General features: G+C 36.9%; 1 protein-coding gene across 1 annotated transcript in view; it reads right to left on the bottom strand.

Moving 5' to 3' along the window:
- Positions 1–26,085, bottom strand: part of LOC149287583 (partitioning defective 3 homolog B-like) — a 532,650-nt gene that overhangs the window by 283,823 nt on the left and 222,742 nt on the right. The window contains exons 13-17 of the mRNA XM_089492770.1: positions 25,572–25,594; positions 24,131–24,218; positions 18,889–18,982; positions 17,292–17,380; positions 1,672–1,716 (exon numbers count right to left, since the gene is read on the bottom strand). Of these exons, the coding sequence (XP_089348896.1) occupies positions 1,672–1,716; positions 17,292–17,380; positions 18,889–18,982; positions 24,131–24,218; positions 25,572–25,594 (339 nt within the window). The remainder of the gene's footprint in view (positions 1–1,671; positions 1,717–17,291; positions 17,381–18,888; positions 18,983–24,130; positions 24,219–25,571; positions 25,595–26,085) is intronic.

The following is a 26,085-nucleotide window of genomic DNA, read 5'->3' as shown; positions in this document are numbered from 1 at the left end:
GCACACATTTATATTGTGCTCTACAAAAACATGAGGCTTTCCTGGTACACAAACCAGGGACAGTATTTCAGGAAATGACACATTGTACGAGCACAGTCTAGTCCCCTGGCTGGCCTGCCTAATTTGTGAAGAATATATTTATTTTTTTTGTGCTTTAGAAAAATATAAGGCTTTGTAGTAAGTGTTTTATTGAAACACAGCCTAGGGACAGTATTTCAGGGAATGGCTTCTAAGTTTAACATAGAAAAGCACCCTAAAATGAATGATTATATTTAAAAATATAATTATCCCAGTAGGACAATACAATAAACTATCAGCAAGCTACTAGAATCCACTCTAGAATCCACTAGAATTAGTACAGCTTCTAGAATCCACTCCACCACCATTAATTTTCTATACAATTCCACTACATGTAATATGGGCGTTGAGCCTCAGCTGAATGTAACACTGACTCTTATACCTCTCATCTGTCTCCGGCTGCCACGAAGGTAAGATGGCGTCAGCAAGCGTATAGATCTGTGATTGTCCCTTACCCTTGTAACTGATTGGCCAGAGTAAATAAATCACGGCCATAAACAATGACAATGTTCCTCTACTTCATGCCACCATTGTTTTGGCTACTTGTACCTATCAATCATTTATTCTGTATCCCCCATCCCTTTCCACTTTCCCTGCTTAAAGAGCGCCAAAAACAGATATTACAATATTCAGAGGATTCATGAAATAGTGTAAATAGGTACTGTGAAAGGGTTTTGACTGTTTAAAGTATGATAAAAAGGAGCTGACATAAAGTAAGTGATAGGTATAGGACAGCCTTCCACATCCAAACACGCTTGAGATAGGCCTGAGCCTATTCTGAACATAGACAAAGCCAAGGATCCAGCAGAAAAAATACTTCTTAAATGCCGCCAAATTCAGCTGTTTCCACGGCATGGTAAAAAGTTAAAATGGACATACTGGAAAAAACATAGCCAATGAACCCTTTTGAGGAGAATATGGATTTTACTGGGGTGTCAAACACATTTAATGGATAACAGTACATTGAACACATTTCTCTTGGAGTTTTTGCTGGTCTCACTCACCCATCTATTAAAATGATGGAAAACAGGCTCAATGAAGCAGTCAGCAGCTTGCCTTTAAACACATTAACATATCTAGCAAAGAGGGCAACATGCTTTCTGCATCTTTAAATAACATAGTATTCGACTAGCTGGGGAACATTGTTATATCACAGACTTCCTCCGTCGGCCTTAGATCTGCGTTTCACTTTGGAACAATACAATAACGTTTATGAGAGGCGGCATACGACGACAGCTCAACAGTCTTGCTTAGAAACATAAACCCCGAGCCCTCCCCGAGCCCCACAAGTGTGAAGAAAATAAAACAGTCTCAATCAGCACATATGAAGATCAACAATGTTCCTGCTCCGAGACCTTGCACTTTCAAGTAAAGGAATATGCATTGGGGGATACGAATTTGTCTTTCTGTGACTGCTGTCTGTTTTGTGCACAAGCCAGTATTTGGTGTTTTCTTTTAAAGAGTGGCAGAGACCTTGAGCATTAATGAGCTTGGGTGTTTCCATCACCAGGTTCTCTGTAAACCCGATCCAGCTGTTAGGTGCACATAATCCCTCTAAAAGCAGCTGGGGTAAAAACAGACAGAATTCCTTACCTGACTTCTGCACAGTCAAAGAGGCAACGTTCCTTTCATCTGCCACTGGGAGAAAAAAAGAGAAAACAGATACTGTTACCTGAGCCCAGGTTCACACATTAAACATCTAATCTTTCACACTTAACCGAATAAAGAGTTCTGTATTTTCTGCTAAATTGGTAGTGATTAGGTGTGCAATTCAAGCTCTTTACACATAAAGTACACTGACACCTCAATAGTGGTTTGTAATTAAATAATAACATCAGATGTGTAAATTCTGGCTACAATTCTTTTCGATGTAGAATCAAATCTCTTTTGTGCCCTTTCAGTATCTCGTATGCTTAGACTTTTGGAATATTTTGCTCAGATTCAATAGTGATTTCCCCATATAAATCGAAATATTTTTAATTTTTTTTCTTGAAAGGCCTACAGATTTTCCTGCATTTTGAATGATTCTACGCTATGCATAAGTCTTCTTTATAGCAAGAAAATAAGTTAGAATAGACATCAATACCAAAGAGCCATAAACCACTGCTTCCAATGGGGAGGTGATGAACCTGCCTTTTTTGCCAGACACTGCTAATATTTTGATATATTCATAAAGAGAAAACCATATTAATTCTTAAAGAAGCAGTTTTGGCTTATATGGAGATGTCGTCCCATGGCAGAATGGGCTCTTCTAGACTATAAGTAAGGAGCCCATGGCTCTCATGTGAGCCCTTATCAGGCTGTCTCAAGATTCAAAGCCTACCCCCAATGTATGGAATAAAGCAATTGAAGGCTTCTATGGGTAACAAGGGTAATATGGCCTCAGAGCTGAATGACAAGAGGGCTAGATCCTTGATCACCATTTTTACTTTGTTTCTATTGGGATCCTAAAGCTTGTTGTATGTGCTTGCATTAATCTAAAGTATAAGCCTGTTCACAATTCAATGTACGGTGTTGGAAGTATCAATATGTGTATAGTGCACAAGGACTCATGGCGGTTCATGCAAAGTTTAGATGTTAAGAACGATGTTAAATTAGTTCCGTATTGCTGGGAGTCAATTTGAGATACTGCATGTATTAGACTGAATGTGATACTTAAATACCTTCCACTGCCATGTGGACTTTTTGACCTTAAGAAGCTGTCAAATGTAAGTTGTTATGTATGAAATCCTTAATAAACAATTTCAAGATGGAATATATTAAAACCAAGAAGTTGGCTTACATGGGGCATTATAGCCAGAGTACATAAGTCCTGTAACTTGGTACTCTATTCATCAGGCTGATCGCCTATCGATGGCTTGAAGCTTAGATTACCGCTAATATATGACACAGTGTCAGCTGTTTCAAATCAACAAATGACCATGCTGAGTTAAGGAAAGGGAATAGTAACATAGGTGCATATACTAAATGGACGATGTTATAAAGAGATCTGATTAAGAAAGACTGTCCTAAAGACAACAAAAACAACCGTGCCGTTTGTTAAGCCAGACATGCACGTAGATAAGAGAGGGGTAAGGGCTTGATGAAGACACCCAAGCCTTTTTATTTATGTCTGGGAATTTCCATCTGAAGAAGAGTCCTCTGAGGTCCCACAAGCTCATGTAACTTTACATATTTTGCCCAATAAAACAAGTATGAACTTTTTGTTTTATGGGAACAGCAACATAATATGTGGAGCTACAATGGAGTTGGGGAATCATAATGTTCATTCGGATCCTTGCAAGAAAGAACTGGATTCTGATACAGTGATACATCTAACTGGCATTTTTATAAGCAAAAGGTAGATAGGACATAAAAAATGCAGAACTGCTAATCTGATGATAATAAAAACATGTTTCACTAGTTGGCAGCATCTTTTAGAAACAGTGATTACAATTACCCAACTCAGTATTTATGTGCACAGAATTAAATATAAACCACAGATTGGCTTCTAACTTGTGCTGTTATTTTCTGCAGATCTTTATAACTATTTTCCACCCTGGGTAATAAAAAACCTAGCCGACTCCTACAAGTGCATATTTGGCCCCTCAATTCTATATAAGTGTGTCTAGACTTACAAAGAAAAAGTAATTTGCAATCAGACAGATCATTTATCATGCGAACTAAAGATGTCTGGGTACAAGTTTCGAGGAGGGCAACAATGCATCTGTAGATCTACAAATAAATAGAGCTTCTGACACATACAGGGAATGTACATCTGTGACTCAATGGCAAATACCCATATTTTGTGTTGTTATAGAGTTTTGACATGTGGGACAGGAAACGGAATTTTAAAGCAAAGCGCTGAAAACTGGGTGTCTGCTATATCCTGATGCAAAACGTCCCCGAGTTTAGACAACTTTGGTAACTTAAAAGGGAACTCCCTTTTTTTTTTTTATTACTAGTATCACATTAGTTTAAGGGTGGACACGTTGAAATGGGTTGAGGCTCCAAAACATCTGCACTTTAGTGGTAAGCATTAAACATGTCTTGTGGATACACCGAATAGGAGTGTGTGCTGCCGATTATTTCTATGGTAAACAATAGAATGGCATAGTCTTAACCACCCAGTTTATCAAGCAATGGACTTTATTAGACAGGACTTTATATTATTGCCATGAGGAATCAGCTTAGTGAGTAGTTTTAGCAGGGAAAGTTACCCAAAATATCACAACTACAACGGCAGCCCTCAGGTCTGCAGATAAACGAAGTTTACCAGAGCAAAATTAAATCAAAGCTTTAGTTAATCCGAAACAGCAGTACTATGAACTATATTTAACGCAAAAACAAAATATAAGACAAGGTTTTTTTCAGAGCAAATAGAGGTCTGACTAAGATCCAGATCCCCCACAGCGCTGCAGGGGACCTGGATCCTCCTGTCTGGCACCCGGTGGACGTCTGCCAACATCTGACAACCTCAGATGCTGCCAGCTCTTCTGCCAGGGCTTCTATGACGGAGCGCCGGCGTCACATGACCTTCCAGTGCGCCACCACAGAGGCCCCAACGGATGTGCCGGCAGCAGTTGAGGTTGTCTGTGCGCATTCTGCACCCGGTGAACACTTGTGGGATGTGCACAGACAACCTCCACTGCGGGCACTTCCGCCGGGGCTTCTATGACAGAGCACCGGTGTGACATGACCAGCAGCAGCGGCCGGTCACACAGACCTCCACCAGCTGCACCACTGGACACCAGGGATTCTGAAGCACGGGGGGGGGGGACAAGACTAGGGACACACTGGTAAGTTGGTGGGGGGTAAAATGGTTTTCTGGAGGCACGGTGGCATTTAGGGGGTTAAAAGGCATATCAGGCAGAGTGGCATATAGGGGTGTATAAGGCATATATGGGGAAGAGTGGCATATCAGGGAGGCAGAGTGGCATATAGGGGGGGTATAAGGCATTTCTGGGGGGCAGAGTGGCATATAGGGGGTATAAGGCATATCTGGGGGCAGAGTGGCATATAGGGGTGTATAAGGAATATATGGGGCAGAGTGGTAAATGGGGGGTTAAAAGGCATACCTGGGAAGCAGAGTGGCATATAAGGAGGTATAAGGCATATCTGGGGGGCAGAGTAGCAAATAAAAGGAAATGAAAACAAAAAAAAATCCTTTTTCTCCATCATAGTTTTCATTAAATATGAAAAAATAGTTTACATGTGAATTAATATTTACTAGTAAAACTTGTTACCCATAGGGTAGGCTTATATTCAGGCTTTTTCTTTTTTTCCTAAAGTAATATTAAAATTTTGGGGGGGGTCATCTTAAATTCAGGATCGTCTTATAATTGAGCAAATACGGTACTTGTTCTTTCCATGGAATTTGCCCCTTTATTTAATCAGTTACCAGCCACAAACCACTATGCGCTGATGCTCAAAACATAATAAATTTTACTACGTGGGAAGCTCTTTTCTGCAAAATCTGCTTTTTATATTGTAGCAAATGAGTTAATGGGCAGACACTTGATAACCCAGTGATCGAGCTCATCCAGCTGTATCAAAATGGTTAAAACATACTAAATATTTGGTTAGGGATCTGTGCCTTCATTTAATTTTAATTACTTGAAGGAAGATGTTTCTGGTATTATATTTCTTACGTTTTCTCAGAAGGGAAACCGAAAAACATTAATGCCGATTGGGGAGTAGTGGTCACTTTAAAATGCTAGTTTTCCCTATTAAGCAAACCTGGATGGAATTTGATGAGGTTAGCCTGTTTCCTGTAACTTAGAATTTGGAACAAAGGATGAATTAATGTGCGAGAGGAAGTACCTACCAATTTCACGGTAAAGTAAAACATTTCATGCGACAGTACAGCTGCTAACCTGGCTCCACTAGGTCTGGGGGATATATGTGATACTCATCACCTCGCACTTACAAAAAAAAGTCATCTTTTACACATACAGATATGTTCACGACACAGGAAGGCTGTTGCGGTCCCGCAACATAGCTGAACCAGACCTGATATCTTGCGGTCATCGGAGAGAAGTAAACATCAGACGAAGATGTAATACTGAAAGCATGCAAGATGATATAAAAAAAAAAAAAAATCACATAAAACCCGCTTTCTACATAATGTCTTGTTAAAGTTCCACATCTCCTTTAATTGAGCAGTGCAATCTGCTTTAATCACTGATCACTGTTAATGGAATAAGTTCCTGTTTCCAGAGATCTACCTTTTATCTTCACTTTATGATGCCCATAAGAATAAATGAAATTCCTCCAACCAGACTGAGCTAAGTTTACTGTATGAAATAGCAAGATCTTTTAACTCTAGAGGGGGCTTCCATGTAGCATCGCAAGATGTGCGTACAGGCACATGGTGTGTACTTTAATACATATGCATACCTGGGAACTTCCCAAGTCAGGCTACCCAGAGGCTCTGGAGAAGGGGGCTAACAGAATAATAAAATCCGCTTACATATAATGCTGCAGAGTTGCCCTCTTAAGAAAACAAGTAAGAACACTGCATTCATTCAGCTGCAGAAGCTTAGGAAGCCATGTTGCTAGTTATACACAATCTGCTTCCTGTAGGGGCTGTCAAAAAACGATAGGGGGCATCCTCAGGTGCTCAGAAGTAGAGAGACCTGGAGAATCAGGGTGAGATCCCAGGTATGTGCATATGTATGGTCCTTTTACATTTTCACGGTGTCCTCCTTGCAAACAAATTGTTATGTTATATATTATGTGTTATGTCCTGGTTACCCATTGTACAGCTCTGTGGAACATGATGGCGCTATATAAAACAATAAATAATAATAATAGATGAACTGCTGTTCAAGTTGCCTTAGCTGAGTAGCTGACGGAGTTCAAACTGTAATAAACAGTCTTTGATTTAGAAACAATATCCTCTCCCCTCTTCCATTTACAATAATTTGCATAATGTTTATCACCTTAGGACCCTAAGCAGCTTCCTTAAACGCCGCAAACAATATTTACCGCCACTTGGTAGACATGGGCTGCAGTTATATATTTGGTATGTAGAACGTACAGTATGTATATATTAAGTAAAATATAATTGGTGCCCTTAAAAGCAGCATCATACAATATTTTTTCGTTTTACAGCTTATTCCAAATGATGTGGCTGTAAAATTATTCAATTAAGGTTCCATCCCCAAAAGTAACAATAAATAAAAATAATTATGTTACAGTATGCTTCAATACAAAATGTCATAGCGCATTATATATTGATCCTAGGATAATTAAAAAAAAAGATTAATCTGTTATAAATATGTACAGGAAATAAATGTATTTAACGCTTTCAATGTAGCGCATACAGACAAATCTAGAATTCACATGCAAACATGTTTTAAAATTACACACTGACAGTATAACACCCCCCACCACTAAAGGGAAACTGCCCCCTCCACTTACAGCTAAACAATAGCTGGAGTTTTTTGTTTCAGTGTAACAATAGGAGTTATTGGTGTGGATATAACTTTTTTTTTTTTTTAAGTTCTTTTAAAGTTCTTTCTTAAAGTTACTTTACAGACGTCTAGATCTGAAGCTCAAAGTGACACTTTCAGCATTATTTTACCAATATCCAGCCCTTAAAGTTCTTCTAAACGTAAACAAAGGCAGTCCCCCTATGCTATATACATATGATGGGTTTCTAATACATATTATATATATATATATATATATATATATATATATATATATATATATATACGATGTCAAAAAATAGAGTATTGCAGAGTATGCGGTGATACCTTTTTTATTGGACTAACATAATATTAAAAAGACAAGCTTTCGAGAGTTATCCTCCCTTCATCAGGTCTGAAGCAATACTAATCAACATGATAGAGGTAACAACTTAAAACAAGTGATGGTATAAGAGGGGGGGTTGAGTGGGGTGTCGTAAATAATAGGTCTGGAGGTGAGAAATGCAGAGAGGTAGAGAGATAACCCAGGGACATCATGTCTACAGGACTAATACAGCTTCACCCTTTTACATTATATATATATATATATATATATATATATATATATCTTTATCTGCAATCCACCACACTTGTAGGTGGCAGAGCAACACAATTCACTCAGCGACAGGTGGTGAGCTTCTCACTGGGATACCCTGTTCTAAATCTTTGAATACAACAATAAGCAGGCTATATATTTACAACATAATATCTCAGACCAAACAAAGAGGACAAGAAAGGCAAGTTGAGGCAAGTGTTAAATGGGTTTTCCACTCTGACAGACTTGGCCAAGCATTAGAGCTACAACGTTTTTGTTGGAGTGACCCCATAAATGAAAGACACCCCAGGTTCTACATTGCTACTATGTGCACTTAAGCAAATACGCATGCCTCTAATTCAAAGATCCCTCATCTGCACAACTAGATGTAGGAGTGCTGTTTATTTGGAAACACATGCTGCTTATTCATGCGACTTCATCTGAGTAAAGTATGGTATTTTAAAAACAAAAGTTTCTTTTAAATCTGTTTATGGGAGTTTACTATACAAAATGTCTTCCCACTTAAACATGTGCCACTTAGCCTGAGGCAAGTAACCCATACAGTCACAAGCATTTACTGTTACATCTGCTTGATAACACTGGGACTACAACAATGTGGCCCCAGAAAACGACACAGAAAACAACAAAGAGGGGCCCTCTGATTTCAGTGTATAAAAATCCCTCTTTGTGTAAGTATAATATATTCAGTATTTCAGGTACAGTGACAAATAAGAAATGAGTGAAAAAATGTGATGCTCTGGGGAATAACGTCTGGTTTTGATGGATCTCTTCCAGTGACATGGACTTCTTGCGGCTGGGGCAGCACACGCATTAGAGAAATTTAATAGAATACCTACCATCAATAAAACGTATTGTACAAACAATGAATTATACAAACGGGGCATTTAAAATAAAAAAGCTCCATTTCATTGTGAGGTATCAGCGTGATTTATTTACGTTTGTGTATTGAAGTCTACTTATCAGTTATATAGGCTGGTCCCTTTCAGAAGGTTTCTGAGGTCTAAGATAAGGGCTTATCTGCTGTAAATGTATGCGCTTCTAAACTATCTATCTACAACACGAGGCAGGAAACCAACACCAAATATCATCATATATGTGTCTACGCTAACCATACTATATACTTTATACTTTTATGTGTAGGGCCCTTCACACTGTTCAATGCCTGATGGGCTGCACAGCTAGCTACAGCAGGATTCTAGCTGTATTGTGCAAGTGGTGACCCTACCATGTATGTAGATAAAAGGTACATACTGGATCTATCTCCTGACGGATATCACTCCATGCCGCCTTGCCATAAACAGGCTAACATGATGGCAATTTATCGCCTCAAAACATTTTGGCTTTAAACTCTAGCTTTAAAAAGTCATCTTCTCACCGTACCCATCTCTGGAATGACCGATCAGCAGTGACATTCAATCTATGCACCTTAAACAATGTTTATTTAAAAATATATATGTTTGTAGCGTCGGTGAAGGTAGGGAAAACTGCACCAAAACATAGAATTTCACGGCAACAGCCATTCGGCCCGTCTAGTCTAAGTGTCTTTTCACAAGACAGGCAAATATAAGTCCCAAAATTAAAACTGTATTGCAATCCCTTACATCTCCTAAAATCTAACATGGACCCTAAAAGGTTTGCTCTCCTTAACACAATACAAGCTTTTTGAAAGTCACCAAATTCCAGTTATTGCCAACTCGAATTATGTTGTGTTGTAACATATTCATACAATAATCCTTTTCTCGCTGAATTAACCCCATCACAATAAGATCAGTGGAGTATAACATTCTCAACAATATCACTTAACGGAAATTCATATAGTTTTGCAGCATAATACAGTAAGCCTGTAAGTAAAGCCATTGCGGTGGGGAAGGAGCATATTTTTTATATACAACTAGCGGTATTCAGCTAAACTATTATAGTGATGTTTTTATATATTAATACAGGTATATTTATTTGGGCTGAACCACCTAGTCGAGTATGCGGCGGTGCTTTCAGGTCACAACTTTTAAGATAAGTCCTTGTGTGGAATGACTGATGGATACAACACACACAGACTGTTAGAACTGATATAAAGATTAAAAGAAAAAAATGAGGACTGCAGATAACATGCACAGAGATAAACCGAAGTCAATACATGAAAAGGGAGAAATCAAATGTCTGCTGGAAAGAGGTGCCATCATTTCAATCAATAAGCAGGACAATAGTCGCCACTAAATGAAAGACATTCTTTTAAATTTGGATTTCTAAAGAATCTGTTTGAATTGTTCTGCAAAAGACAAATCTTTAATAAGACATAATTCTTGAGATATTTGTGTTGGCTGCACACATGGAGATGACGAGTGCATTCTTATGTACATTTATCTACAATCTTTTTAATCAATTATCAAAAACAGCTACATTTAAAGCTTTGAACTTAATGGGATTTCAGCAATCGAAACAGGATGAATAACTAAAATAAGAGGCATTATCGAAGAAAGGAGAATTCAAGTAAATGCCTGCCATGTATGTACGGGACGTGTAATGCGAGTATGTAGTGTGTGCACAGAATCGGTGTAAAAATACAAATAAAAAGATAGAAAGAGAAAGTACACAAGGTACTCATATGGTTAACCTACTGCTGTTCTTTTGATAATAACCGGTAGGAACAGCTGTAATTATGAAGTGGACGTAAGTATGAAGATCTGGAAGAACCTGTCTTTTCACCAGCGGCGGGTTTATTAATACAATTAAAACTATTTGTTTACAATCTATAGTATATATAGACATTTTTTTCTGTACAGCTAACATGAAGCATTACATAGATTACTAATATATGTCAAATACGTGTTTTAATTATCTATAATATTTATCCTGTGGATCATTTTTAATACTTGGGAAATAGTTTTAGCAACCACAATAACTGTGGTCTGTGCATATTTCTTTTAAAAAAACTCTTGCTCTAACAATAATATAATTAAGCATAGCAGGGTATCTGTTAACAGCAAAGAGAGTATGGTTACATACACCAATCATTCTTAATAAAAATAACTATCAACTAAAAGTTGCACTTCAAAACTACGGCCACGTCAATTTTAAGAGGGGAAGAATTTTTTTTTAAAAAACGAGATATCGGATTTCAATGGAAATGTTTGCGGTGAAAACAGACTCTTAACTGTGCTCCACTAATTACGGTAGGTAACCTTGATATATATGCTGTCAAACAGCTGAAGTTATACACTGCAAGGTAATTACAGAGTCGGTTATTAAAGTTACATAGGATATCTAATACAAAGCGTGCGCGAGTGCATTTATGTCTGGGGCACAAAGAATATTCTGCCAAATCCTATAACAAACCAACAAGTGACTTCACTGCAGCAAAGAATTCTGGGGAATCCCATGGTTAAACAGAACAGACCCAGCTTGGCGTGTGCGAGTATATATTCACGCAGGGCCAAATGCAGCTTGTACATGTATGTAAAACCCACAAAAACCTGAAAGAAATAAACTGGACTGAAGTATTTCTGCTTAACTGCTCTCCACTCACGCCATAGCCTGGGCTTCCCACAATCTCACAATCTAATTTTACTCCTGATAGAAAAAAACGTTAGTATTGTCATACTACAGGTCATAACCCTGTGTGAGGTCACGGGATGCCAGGCCCTGCGTCACCGGTCATGGAGCTTGTCTGTATCTGCACGTGTGACACATGTAACTATCTGTGGTTTATTACAATGGGTCATGGGAAAGAATATGAAGGACGTTTCTCTAATCTAGGAGTACTTAAATGATCTTAATTACTATATAACCTCTTTCTTTAACTTTATTCCTTGAAATACATCAAGTCATAGAATTCTTTGAAAACCCCTTTCTTTATCTGTCAGCATGCCTACTGCTCTTGGAACCAGATCCAGAAGAGGACCTTTACCTTATGTGCTCAAAAACAAACTACTTCATACTAGGCTAACCTATGTGGATGACAAATACAAATTAAACCCATTCCTGTAAGGACCATCCATTTAACCAGCCAGTCGGCAGATCAGAATCTTTAAGTCTTTAATTTCTCATTGGTTAGAGATTTCACCAACCTGTTTCCTCAAAGTATTTCCCTATTCCATTCAGTGTGGAACCAAATAATTGATCAGACTGTACACCAACTACTACTACATTTAGCTTCTTTATATTAATCCTAACATGACTAGAAACTCCATTAGACCCTATATCCTTATTCTGACACTTCTTTAAAGGGCCAAAAGGCTGATTTGAAATGTGCCAAGACAGAGGTAAATGCCCTAACATATTAAACGCTCCATTATTCCTTTACATAGTGTTCTTGTCGTTCCCATAAATCAACGTATTATTGCCTTTGATTCTAGAACTATATTCAGCAAAGGGTGCAGTGTTTTTTGTGTCTAAATGGCAGCCATAAACGGCTCAGAATAGATATCAAGTAAATGCATCTTTCTATTGTATTTTTCGTCTTTTTTTTATATTGTAATGCTGAAAGATAAACTGTAAAAAAAAAGAAGGCAATTATACTCATTTACATGCCATTACCTTCAGTCTAATCGGTAGTATAATTATTCAATGACCCAAAACAACAGGCAGGTGGATTTTAGATGCATCCAGGTAGGAATATTGTCGTAATATAGAACATCTTGTGCGGCGTGGACTGCATGCATGAAAGTTACATTACAGTTGTGCACCTAATGTGTAAAACAAACACATAAAAAATACTAAAAAAGCTAGAGCACCTTTATCTTTGTAATCTGGTCATTAATTGCTTCTTGTGTAAAAACGTCAGTTTCCATTATCTTATCTGGTAATTACTGCTCTTTTCCATTATCTCCTTCAGCTAATTATGTTGCTATTATTAGCCTGAAAAGGGGAACAACTGAATATTCCAACTTTGTGTGGAGCTGCTTACAAAACTTCTAACCACATAAAGTAAGGATCACAAAATGAAAATACAAGAGCCAAATCCTGCCCATAAATCCCCGGTTATCTGCGGCCAAAATGTGCATTGTTGCCATAGGAGGTGCATTGTTTATTTGCTTAATTCTTTTCTTAGTAAGCAGTCATATTTTTGTATTTTATTTTCATAAAAAATGCTTTCTCTGCAAAGCACTGTTTCCAGGAGAAACCTTAGGTTTTTGCACCTAAGTCTCCCCTCCTCCGTCTACTAATATAGATTGGATGAACAATGTATCATTGGATTCATCGCTGGAATGAGCTGCACGGGGCAGATGCTCATGGATGCTTCCTTTGTTTGTCCGCATGCTCACTTCTGCCGTAAGGGGGCAGCTGCTCTAATAAAATGTGCACAATATCCTAGTAGGTCTCCAAAATCGTTATGTCTAGGTTAGGACCACCCCATCGTCCTTATAAATATGGATTCAAAAAAACATGTATATCCCATGGTTAAAGCAAAGCACCAGGTAAAATCGCTTTTTTCTGAGAAATGCGAGTTAAAAAAAACCAAGAGAATACCATGAGTCTAATGCTTTCTCTGCCCAGTTCTTCTGTGGATAGAGTCAAATGAACAACTTGTGTCAAAAAAGCTTAAACTCATCTTGCCAAACTAAACTGTCTATTTTCTGCCCAATGGCCCTTCATCCGGTACATAATCAGCATTCAGCAGTGCTGAACCAGTAACAGATTACTCCAAGGCTTACCTTATTTATACACTGCTGTTAAACTGTCCGACAAGAGAAAAAATATTACAGAACACGAAGTGAAATCGCCACATATGGATCAATTACAGACAAACTAAAAACGGACATATTTCAGAGACATTTATTCTGTCTTGGCAGCATTCTCTAAGGTTAAATCAAGATAATAAGCAAAAGATGGAGGATGTGTGAAAATAAAACAATAACAAATCTATAAAATAAAAGCTCAACTGCAGTAATACAAATCCCTACAAAGGGGCCAATAGTCCGAGATGGAAGTTGAGGTAACATACAAGGCTATGCATTATCAGAGGTACATCGGGCAATGTCAATGCGGGATTGAAGTATTATCAGGTATGTGGCAACCTGCATGGAAAGAGCAATATTTTCCTTGCTTCAGGGATAATCAGTGGTGGGACTCCACATTGGAACAGTCCCACCATACCCAGAACAGATGGTAGGTATGCTCCCAAGTATATGGCAGACGGATTTAAAATTCTTAAACATATGATACACCGATTTTTAAGATGCATCGGACTTTTCAAAGCAAACATTCTTAGCCATTATATATGGGTTATAAGATTAGGTAATCATTTGGGTACTTATATTTTCTAAAAACAATATGTTCTAGGAAATAGCGTTACTTTGAAAAATTCTTTACTGTCTTAAAATGTTACCATGTATGCCGGTTTTATGCTTTATTGATGTTCATATATTTCTTGGTGGTGGTGGAGGGATATTAGTTAAACTTTAATTACATTAACAGGTTTTCCATTCCATAAATACAGACAAGGGGTCCTTCTACCAATGCTGCAGATTAGGCATACTTGCAGTGCTAGAAGATTAGCATTGATTAACGTTTAACTTTCAGGTATTCCTGATCCAACAAAAGGTGCAATGTGCTTTGTGTATATAGTTTGCTTTAAATAACCCAGTTGCTGTACCTGTGGCATTCTAGACATATTTCAAAGCACACGTGCGGGGCTGAACAGTCTTGTGGAGACAGACGACTCTTTCCTCAACTCTCAGGACACCCAGAACCAGATTGAAAATGAAAGTTTGTGGCCTCTGCAGAGAGCTCAGCTGGTGCTCAATCATCAGACATGGAGTGAACAGCAGGACACATAACAGCTCACCAAATCATTCCTGGAGGCACTTGGCAAGAATTACACGGCAATATGTATCAGGGCCTTCCAGTAAGGCGGAATTTAAAGGGAATTAACCAGATGAGTAACCAGAGAAGGAAACGAGAATAAACATCACATACTACGTATTAACGAGAAAAATTGTAACATGATTGTTGCTCAGTGAACCTGATTTTTTTTTCTACTTATTTTTACTACTATTCTATTGACACATAGTTAAAGTTTTTGGTCTATTGCCTTATTCGAACTATTGTCTTTAATTTATATAGGGCCAACAATTTACACAGCGCTTATTACAGTACACAAATTTTGTGTCATCTGCTGGCCTAGGCCCAGGCATCAAGAAGCCTTCAAAATCACCACATGAGGAGGATCTTTGACCAATGGGATAGTTAAAAGAAAGAGCATTGACCTCCCCAACTGGCCCATTAAAAGTGGAGTGCTGGGATATGATGACACCAGCGGCACCAGAAAGGACAGTGGAACCAGAAAGGACAGCACTGTCCTGGGTCAGGTATGACAAAACTAGAATAGACAAAGACAAACCAATACTAGGTAAAGACACTTACAATCTAGGGACCCGTTAACTTGAAAAAGTACATTAAACATTTGTATTCTAAACAGAGGGATGTAGGCCCGCTCTTAATGTTAATATTCCTTCATGTCCTGTAACTATAAACATGTCTCCTCACTGGAAAGGATTTAATGATAAGGTCCTGTAGTAGAGAAAATATACTGTAAAAAATTGACCACTGTGCTCCTTATTAGTCTGGGTCAGCTGTTCTTTGTCAAATCCTTCAAAGGCGAACATATCACTGCATGAGGTCAATTACAGGCTTTCTAATTTGGACTAGGTCCAGACAGGTGTAGGCTGATAGGTGTCCTTGAAAGGCTGGAGCTAGGAACAACCAATATTTGCCAAAATTTGTTTTGCAGAACAAAAAAAAAACATCAGTTAAATCAAACTGTGCGCCTGTAGCTGAAGATTTTCTGCACTTTTTTAATGTACACAGAACATACTACACAATCAGACACAACAAGGATATTATTAGTGTACCAAGTACGGAAGCCCTTATTCTGAAAAAATATCAGATGTCCTGTTCTTGTTTTATAAATTAATGTAATAACAATCCCGTTTGTACAGAAAGAACATAGACCTTAATTAGACCTTACTTTCACCGACCCCCTCTATAAACGGGTGCCTTGCAAATTACCGCAGTACAATAACACTAAGTATCATTAAGGGTAAACTGCGGCTGTTAAAATGTTCCATGTGTTCTGTGGAAGCAAGTTGGCAGCAAAAGAGACAAAATTATTCTATTTCCGTAAAAAGCAAAAATGTTGTTTTTCCTCACACTGAAAAGTACCTTTTCCCCTAGGTATTCTATCAGTCAAAATGTAATTGCCCAAATTGGACTCTACTTTGGGATATTACAGCAAGCCTGTCCTGTTGTTATTTTAAGCTCTGCAAACTAATGAAACAAGGTATGGCTTTCACATGGTGGGTTATTAATTTCACACATTTTCCGGATCAATGAAAAGGGGACCTGAGGAAGGTGGGTCATTATGGGCTTTTCTGTTCTCAGCAAAACCAAATATCAAGTGCTGAGGGGACCTAGTTCTACAACGAGCACCATAATAATTCTTTCAATAAAATGTGTTCTTCGTTCAAGGGATTTGCCTTGTTCTAGATTCTGTAACTGAGTCTAGTAATTTTGACCACGCCATGTGCCAGCTTCTTCAAATAAATACCCTGCAACAGGCCAGATGCCACTAGAATGTAACGCAATAAGGTGCTTGTCCATAGCATCATTCATGGGACTGTCGCACATTACCATAACTAAATTAATTTTTGGATTTTTTTTATACCTTGTTTTTTGTTTTGGTTTTCACTTTTCCTATCATTTAAAATTAAGTGAATAGTTTACATTACAAAAGCTGCGATCTGTGGTATAAGAGGGGAGAACTTATGTCTACTGATATTATCTCCCCTTACAAATCAGCCTCCAGAGAGACAGTAATTTAATAATAATAAGAATAATGTGCAACTGGACATGGTATACATACGTCATCAATAAATATATGTGTCTGTGATAAAATTTGCAGGTGTTTGTGGCTCACAGATTTCATTAGTTTAGTACAGTCAATGAGATGACTTTCCAAATATTTAATAGATTTAACTAAGTCTGTCATTTCCCCTACATCAAGTTTTTATGAAGTTTTTTTTTATTATTATTTTTTGGAGGCAGACATTATAAGGTCTTACAAATGGTTCCAATTTAGTCCAAAAACTGTGTGGATAATGAAGGATAGTGCAAGACAAATATGATCAAAGAACGTGATCAAAGAAATAAGCTATAACACCCCTGACATCAGCACATCATTATCTTAAAATTGGCTCTTCACTTACCAAGGTCCATGCTCTTGGAGGCCTTCAGGTTAACTGAATCTGTCTGTTGGGAATTTTCTTCTCTAGAACTGCAATCAGAATCCATCACACTGTTAGTGCAAAGCACAATCATCGTAAGATCATGACAGATTTCTACTATAAAGCCATTGTAAAGTGCCCTAATGCAATCACTAAGAGTCAATGACACGTATGTGGGCAAGATGTATACACGCGACAGACTGAATTGTGTGCTCTTACACTAACTATGAACATAGACGGATAGATAGATAGATAGAGATACGTTATGTCTAAATGTTGTTAGGAGATGCATTAGAGAATTTAGAGTACAAAAGGAGCTTCAAATACATTAAAGAAGGCTACATTTATAATAGTGGAGACTGATTGAATAAACAGCTTGAAAGGTTTGGTTGAAATAAAGTAGTATTAGGATATGAGGATGAGTTTAGGTTGAGGCTAAGACAGAAAAAATGTGTGTCTGCCGTGGGGTTACTTCTAGGAGAAGCTCGAGATTTGTAAAATACCTTTTTAAGTTAGGAGAGAATGGTTTGGCGATTGGTTGCAGGTTAGATTACAAGGTCGACTGGAGAAAGAGCTTCCATAATGTTTAACACAATCTGCAACCCAACTCTGCCCAACCACCCATTGGCATGTTTTCCAGTAATATGCAGTATCTTTTTCAGGGAAGGTTACTTAACAGGTAAGGCCTACTACATCTCGTTACGTGACAAAATGCAATTATTGTTCTAGTTAATTTATGCAGCACTAAAACCTCTCTCATTGAAGCCGTATTTCTCTAGATATGTCAAAATCCCTCAATCCTCCCCACAGCTCTATCAACATCTCTTCCATTACTAAGAGTGCATTAGTGAGTGCAGACACACTTCTAGGGTTACAAATTAAATTGTTAAATATAATTTTATTTATACAGAATTCACAGTGAGAAGAGATGGCACTTACACATCTGTGTGCCTTGAAACAATTTTAACAAAATTGCTATACCATGACAAGCATTTCTCAAGTCATGTAGTGCAGTTAGGAGCATCAATTAAAGTACACAAGAGGATGTCAAAATGAAAATGAATTTGTACAAATATCTTCATAGAGCTGTACAAAGTGAAATGAGTTCCTTCATGTGAAAAACTAGAATCCGGCTAATCCATCATTTCAGTACAAAAACACTCACTTTAAATTAGGGAATGTTTTGGAAATACCTAGTTTTGGCCAATTTTTGTGTAGTTAATAACTTGTAGGCCTACTAATCCCAGGGGGAGTAATACACGTATTGGGTTATGCTTCTGTTTAATGAAACATCATATCAGTTTAGTCTATATAAGACTCTGTATATGATTGTTGATATTACTTGATACTGTTATATTAAAGTAGCTGTGTTTTATTTAATTTTTACATGCAGTATTATTCGTTACAGCAATACAGAAAGATATGAATTTTATCTAGCAGATCTACATGTCGATCAACAACACTATTCCACCCAACTAACATCAACTAATACTAACTCTTTGCACACTGTGAAATACTGACACCCTTTCCTGACTACTGATAGAAAACCATTCACATGCAATAAAAAGGTCTTACTTACCCAGAATACTCATGTATAATGTGCCCTTTGGGGTGAGGTGGTAAAGGTGGTGGCAGGTCATTCTGTTGGATCCTTTCATCAAATAGCTTTGAATCTGTGAAAGGAAAGTTAAAGCGGTCTTAGATCAGAAAACACAACTTTATTTACTTCTGAGGGTTATTATATATTGGATATTAATACAAGGACAGTAAAGATTTGCATTCATCTTTTTGGTATTGCTTGTATATTAAACATATATGAAACGAACCAGCAGATCATTTATTAAATATAATTATAACGGTTCATCACAAAAGATTATAAAGGGCAATGTTGGTGTAAAGTTTAAAAATTGGTCTTATCACCATATCAACCCACATAATGTTCCTACTGACTGGATATTGGTTGCTGTGATAAGACCACATATTAACACATATTAACCAATATTACATATCATATTAACATAGAAATGTAGGTTGAATACAAGTCCATCAAGATGAACCCTGCTGTTGATCCGAAAGAAGACAAAAACCCCACATTGAAGACATTTACAATTGTGTCATAAAAAGACTCAAAAACGAATTATGTCCTTATAACTATTTATATCCCTGTATGTTCCTTGCTAAATGAATCTTAGCCCATAGTAAAACGCATTCATTAAATTTCATAACACACTGTCTGTGGGTAGTGAATTCTAGATCTTTCTAGAACTGCTGCTTTTGGTGAAAAACTATTTCCTGAAGTCTGTTCTTTGTACAATCCTGTTAATAAACATCTCATCAGAGAGTGGCTGGTATAGTCCCTGTATGTATTGAATGAATAAATGTATGAATATAAATGTATGAATATGTATGAATAAATGTAAAACTTTATCAATAACCGCCAATTGATTCAGAATAACATGTATAGGTTTTCGTTTCACCAACCTTTTAAATTAAGACATGAAACATGTTAGGATTTCTTGTGGCATCTCCTAAACTCCTGTATTCAGAATTTCCATAAAAAACTTAAAGGCTAGTCTAGCAATGAGAATCAGAGAGCATCACATGGACAAAACGACAACGTGATGAAGGGTGTAATGATTCTCTGGTGGCTGGGTTATTATGCCTTGTAGAATTTTGTGTGACTAATATAGATTTGACTATTCCTTTGCATTTGGGGTGCATGTAAGAGTTAAAATAACTTGAGTTGAGCTGCTTTTAGGATATAAACATATGGTGGTACATTTCATCTGGCTTGTGCTCCATAACCTAATTTTTGATTGGCTACTCATATTTGTTTCTTTTTGATTCGTTATAACATGTACCAAAAATGGGAAATTAAAGAAAAAAATTCAGGAGTACCCAAAGTGGGTCCCAAACTTTTATAAAAGTATTCCAAAACCTACTGAACCATTTAACAAAGTTAACTCGACATGGACACTCCTTTGTATGTTCTAACAACGAATGTTAATTTGATTTCGGGTGGCAGGTGCTTTAAAATATTGCTATTTCAAACTAATATTGTACTTGGGGAAACCCAATACTGTGTAAACAAGTTTACTGAATTCAAAAACAGTGCTAAAATATTCAGATATTCCAGATTATTTTGAATTTTCTATTGTGACATATGTTTTGCTAATCTCGAGTATTTATCTTGTCTCACCCCTGCTCTAGCGTCTCCAAAAGCAAATATGACACAGATGGGGTTTGATTTTGTTCTATTTCATCACATGGTGGCTTTTCTCCTTTAAGAACACCCATAGGATCGATGAAAAATGGGCTTTCAGAGCACAATGTTCCTAAACCATGTAATTCTTCCATAAAAAAAACAGCAAACAGAATTTAAAACGCTTTCAGAGGCGGAATCTTCTGTTTGATTTATCCTGAGCACACTGCAATGCGTGTAAATTGAACACAATTTAAATCAGTAGGCTTGTCACTACAAGCAGCTCAGGAAAGATGATATGTCGAGAAGGGAAAAGATAAGCTGATAAACCACACAGCAAAGCAAATTGATAAATGCAGATGTGAAAGTACAAAAGCAGAATAACTTTCAATGTATTTTACAACTTAACTAAGGAATCGATAGATAGTGATGTTGAGGTAGTTCTTGAGTGTAGATGTACGGATGAATGTGTGTTATTGATTGGCATCTTCTTTTATTCTATTCAATTAAGTTTAAAAAGGATGACAAACGTTTTAAAGAGACCTGCACACAAACAACCTCTTAGCAAACATAAAGCCTACTTTATTTGCCTACATCCTTAAGCAGTCAGTCTGTCACACCATAGGTTACGTGCTTCAAGTCAACCTGTGACCTACTATTAGCACCATTAGAATAATTTATCACATCTACCTACAAATTGCGGCATGTTTCACTCATTGTAATCATTTAAAATACTTTTACTTTAAATCTGAGTAATGAGGATTGGGGTAACATTTTTTAAACATGTACATGTATTTATATACTTATGTTTGCTAAACCAGAGGTATCGCATAATAGCCCTGTAATGCCTATATATTCAATTATTATGTGAGAGAGGAAAAGGAGCTATTATACTGAAAAAGATTTTCAGCAAACAAAAGTAGGAGTTTAACGTAAAAATAGTGTCCATTATTAGCACCAAGAAAGCAAGGGTCAAAAAACATGATACAAAAGACATGAGTATGAGTATAAATGAAAGTGTACTGACGGGGTCAGACCCAAGTGCAGGACATGAAAAAGAAGCATTGTTCCAGATCACATGTATACTGACAGTGAAGCCCTGAAATAATCAACAAAAGGAATCTGTTACACATTTACCCAGACCTTGCCAATGAGGCACTCTCACGGATATGGAATCACGGGAACAGGTTTAGCCGACTCTAATACATCAATAGAGTTTTAGTGAAAAAGTGGAAGGAAGCAAGAAAAAATTATTGTAAAAGTATAACTTCCAACAACAATCCAATGTCAGTCTGTTTATTACATGGTCGTTTTTTCCAGTATGTGTATACAATAGGTAGTCTACTACTATTACTATTAACCGTTTGGATTCTTTCAGAAAACTTAAGGCAAACAAAAAAGTGACAAACAAAAAAAACGACTTTAAATATAGCTTTCAAAATACTGTTCATTATTTTACTGATTCAGAAAGGTTATGGTGAGCAAAAAGCCAAAACAAATCTGAATACAGAACTTGCATGGTTACCAGTGTGCTTTAAGGATTCTAGTTGAAGACTTAAAAAAAGAAGGGACATTAATATTACATACAAAGCAAAGTCATACACAAAGTGATGGGTGAAAGTCAAGCAGTAAATACAGTAATATTACTTATTCATGGAGCACACCACTGCTTAGTAATGGTAACAAAAATGTAACATGAAAGGAATCGGCTCTACTTGGGGTTGAGCAACTGATATGGTATACCACAATAATCACTTGACTTAGCAAATGACAACAGTCCTAGGGTCCAATATGTATATGTGTATGTATATACAAAAGTATTGAGACACCTGGCCATTACACCAATAGGGACTTTTATGCCATTTTCATTGTCCAAAATGTCTTGGTATGCTGAAGGGGACATACTAAGATATCTTGGGCAATGTTATGCTTCCAACTTTGTGGGGGAAGTTTGGGGAGGGACCTTTTCTACGCCTGCATGGTCCATAAGGACATGGCTGGATGAGTTTGGTGTGGAAGAACTTGACTGGCCACACACAGCCCTGACCTCAACCCCATCAAACACCTTTGAGATGAACTGAAATTGCAGATGAATGGGCAAAAATTCCCACAGAAACACTTCACATTCTTCCCAGAAGAGTGGAAGCTGGTATATAGGGGGTACCAGCTTCATATTAATGTCTTCGCATTAAGAGTGTTATGGTCAGGTGTCCCAATACTTTTATCCATCTAGTGTTTATATATGGGTTATATAACTATGTAGTGTATTACTACTAGCTATGTGAATGTTCTTAAGGCCAGGGGAGAACATTAATGCCTAGTGCTTCATGAGATGGATGCAGCTCTAGAAAACTTCTTTAACAAGAGCAAAGTGAACTAATAATCTGGAAAGATCCGTTTTACTGGATGCTGGTGGTCAACTTGGTCCACAGGTAAGTGTAACACAGAAAAAAGCTAAATGATATTTGGTCTGATTTTCTCTTTGGCAAGAAGGTTCATTATTTCACTGCAGTCCTTCTCATAACCTGCAGGCCAGATGTGGCATTCAAATTCTCCAGGAAAAACACACTGGGATAATATAACAGCATCGATGTAATAGTGTAGACCATATCTACTGTCCCAGCCAATACTTCTGAACTGAATGCCAACTTCCATACTTAACAAGAATGCATTGTTTTTTAATGCAACACAATACAATAATGATCCCGAAACATGCAATGCTGCAATGTCAAAGATACATGGGTGAGTTGTTAAAAATATATAAATATGGGGCCTGCTTGTACACGAAGAAAGGTAAAAGTGAGACTTTTAAGTGAATGTGAGAAATTTTCTTTTGCTAGTTTTGGACCGGTGACCGGCAGAGGATTTCAGAACAGCTGCAACCTATTTTGTTTTCCTGTCGAACACTTTGGTTTATTTAATCTGCTACAAGCGGCACAACTGTCTGGAATAAAACCCTGAGTCAGCTCCTCTCTATCCGGTAAAACATCTCATTGTGTTTAACTCCTTCTATTACTCTACAGAATGTCTAATTGGTTTATGTTAAAATGAATTAAAAGAGAGAGTCTGGTCAACCCGCCTGATATTAGTATCAAATGTATGTATAATTATTTTTTTATGAATTCAGACAGATTTCATATATATATATATATATATATATATATATATATATATATATATATATATATATATATGTAACCTTGGAAGTGAATTAATTATAAAGGAATTAATAGAAAAATTCATTAAATATTCTTGAAGGTTTTTAAAATGATTAATAGGCATGCTAACTAGAAAGGATCAAGTAACAAGTGTAAAAAACATGCAATACATAAAAATTTTAAACAATACCGTTATAATATCTATCTTCATGATTTCAGTATATGCTGCACTAACCCCCAACATATCAACAATGACTAACAGATACAGATGGATAGATCTACAGCAGTCCTGCAGTCACATTCAAAGAATGTGAGAGAGTGAGAGTGTGAGTGAATGTGGACCCATGAATTTCAAATGACCAAAATTCGGTAAATGTGCAATTTGTACCAAAATGCACAAGTCTAGTAGTAATAACTCAATATAGGTTATTTTAGAGTGATATGTAATTTCCCCACCATACCTTTCAGTTTTTCTGTCACACCATCCTGATCTTTTATAGATGGATTCTCCAACGTATTCTTCAAGGCAGTAGCCATTTCCGAACGATTCTGCAAGGAAACAACCATCAATTAACAAAAAAAGATATCCCTCATATGAGCTACTCTACATTATGAGGCAATAGTGTGAAGAGCACAAGATCATTCACCAATAGTTAACATAGGACATACTTGATTGGAGAGGTAACTGACGCCTGGTTAACACATATTTTACATAATCAAATAAAGGTAGCCAAATACATTTATGTTCCGAGCAAAGATTCTAACCTCACTATTAAATGTGTTAAAAATGTTTGCATGATGGCACATGGATAAGGCTAAACTAGGTAGCTACGAAGTTGGCCATAGGGAGAAGGATTTAAAAAACTGTCACCTGGAAGACTTAAATTCTCAATGTCCAAAAAAGTTCCTGAAAAAGTTTAGTTTTTTTTATTTTTGTTCATATACCCATTTATTTCTCCTGCAAGACCGGCCTGTAAATTCTTAAAATCTACGCATAAGGGCAAGTTTAAAGAACATGTTCTTTATCTCAGTTGTGTTCACCAGATAAGCAATGGTAAATATATGAGAAGTTCACATTTATAAGCTAACTGGGTCTCTCACACTTCAGAAATCTCTGTCCATCTGGAATAAAAGCCTACAGCAATGGCTCCCAAACAAGACCAGTGCCTGTTGCCCCAACCAGCTGAGCTCCTGCTTTCACAGATACAGATTCAATATGTTCTCCAAAAGTAGCACAGCCTGAGGCCAAGAAGAACATCCAGTTTTGAGCACTCATGCTTGGCAGGTTTATGGGCAGATTTTCTCAATTACAATAACAAGATGGTGTGAATAGATATTCTTGTTTATATTCCAAGCTTTGCCATTCTGTATGTTTGTAAAGTTCTTGATAAACTTCTTTAAATTTAGCAATGCCTGCCTATACGGTATAAAGAATATTAGAGGGGAACTATCACCATCATTTTAGCATAACAGAATTAAAAAATTGAAAAACTACATGAATTTTGTATCATTGTAATTATCATTTTCATTATTATTATTATTATCTTTTCACATAATAATCACATTAGGTGGTTATTAAATACAAATCTATTGCTTACTTTAATCTGTAAACCCTATCGCAAGGGCTTATTTTATGGACCCATAAAATCAACGATTTGGGGAAAGTAAAATGGATATTTCATGTTATGAATAAAGTTATTAAACTATATGTGTGTGAATTTGTGATACAATGAAATGTTCACTTTACTTATTTTTAGGTCTTTATAACCCTTTTGTTTGTTTTCAAAACATGACATACTGTCATATGAGCTATTAATGTATGGATGTCCACGCAGCTAACAATCTAATACTTTAAATCTTGCATGAAACAGTTTATTAGATGGTACAGGAGTGCTGTCTTACAAAAGTAACTGTAGAAACATGAACTAGAAAAAAGGCATTAGAAGAATATAGAATAGAATAATTCTCAAAACAGGTTTTAGGCTGTTTAAATTATCAGAATTTCTAAAATCCCTGAAAGGTGAACGGCATAAGTCCACTCATACGAATTAAGACAAGTGCAATGCAGCAAAGTATTGTGAAGATGTGTGAATTAACAAACAATACACACAAAAGGAGAAAAAACGCTTTTCAGACATTTTAATAAATGTCAGAATCGATAAACCAAAAACTGATCAGCAACTGGCCTAATTAAAGTATTCAGCTTGTATAACGCAGCTGTCATGGAAGCTTCCATTAGTGTCTAAGCCAATAAAAAGATAATGGATTGTTTAAAGATATTCGGTTGATTCTGTAATGCTATGCATTAGAAAGACAGATCCTTTCGGGGAGGGGGGACGAATGAGACCTCTTCTCATTTTTAAATGGAATTACAATTGAACATCCAGCACACCATATAAAAATTAATTTCTCTTTA

The sequence above is a fragment of the Sceloporus occidentalis genome, unplaced genomic scaffold (assembly GCF_023333645.1).
Source record: "Sceloporus occidentalis isolate IW3139 unplaced genomic scaffold, rSceOcc1.0.p SCAF_59, whole genome shotgun sequence".
NCBI classification, from domain to species: domain Eukaryota; kingdom Metazoa; phylum Chordata; class Lepidosauria; order Squamata; family Phrynosomatidae; genus Sceloporus; species Sceloporus occidentalis.
Note: the sequence above shows the minus strand (reverse complement) of the source record. Positions and strands in the feature narration are given on the sequence as shown.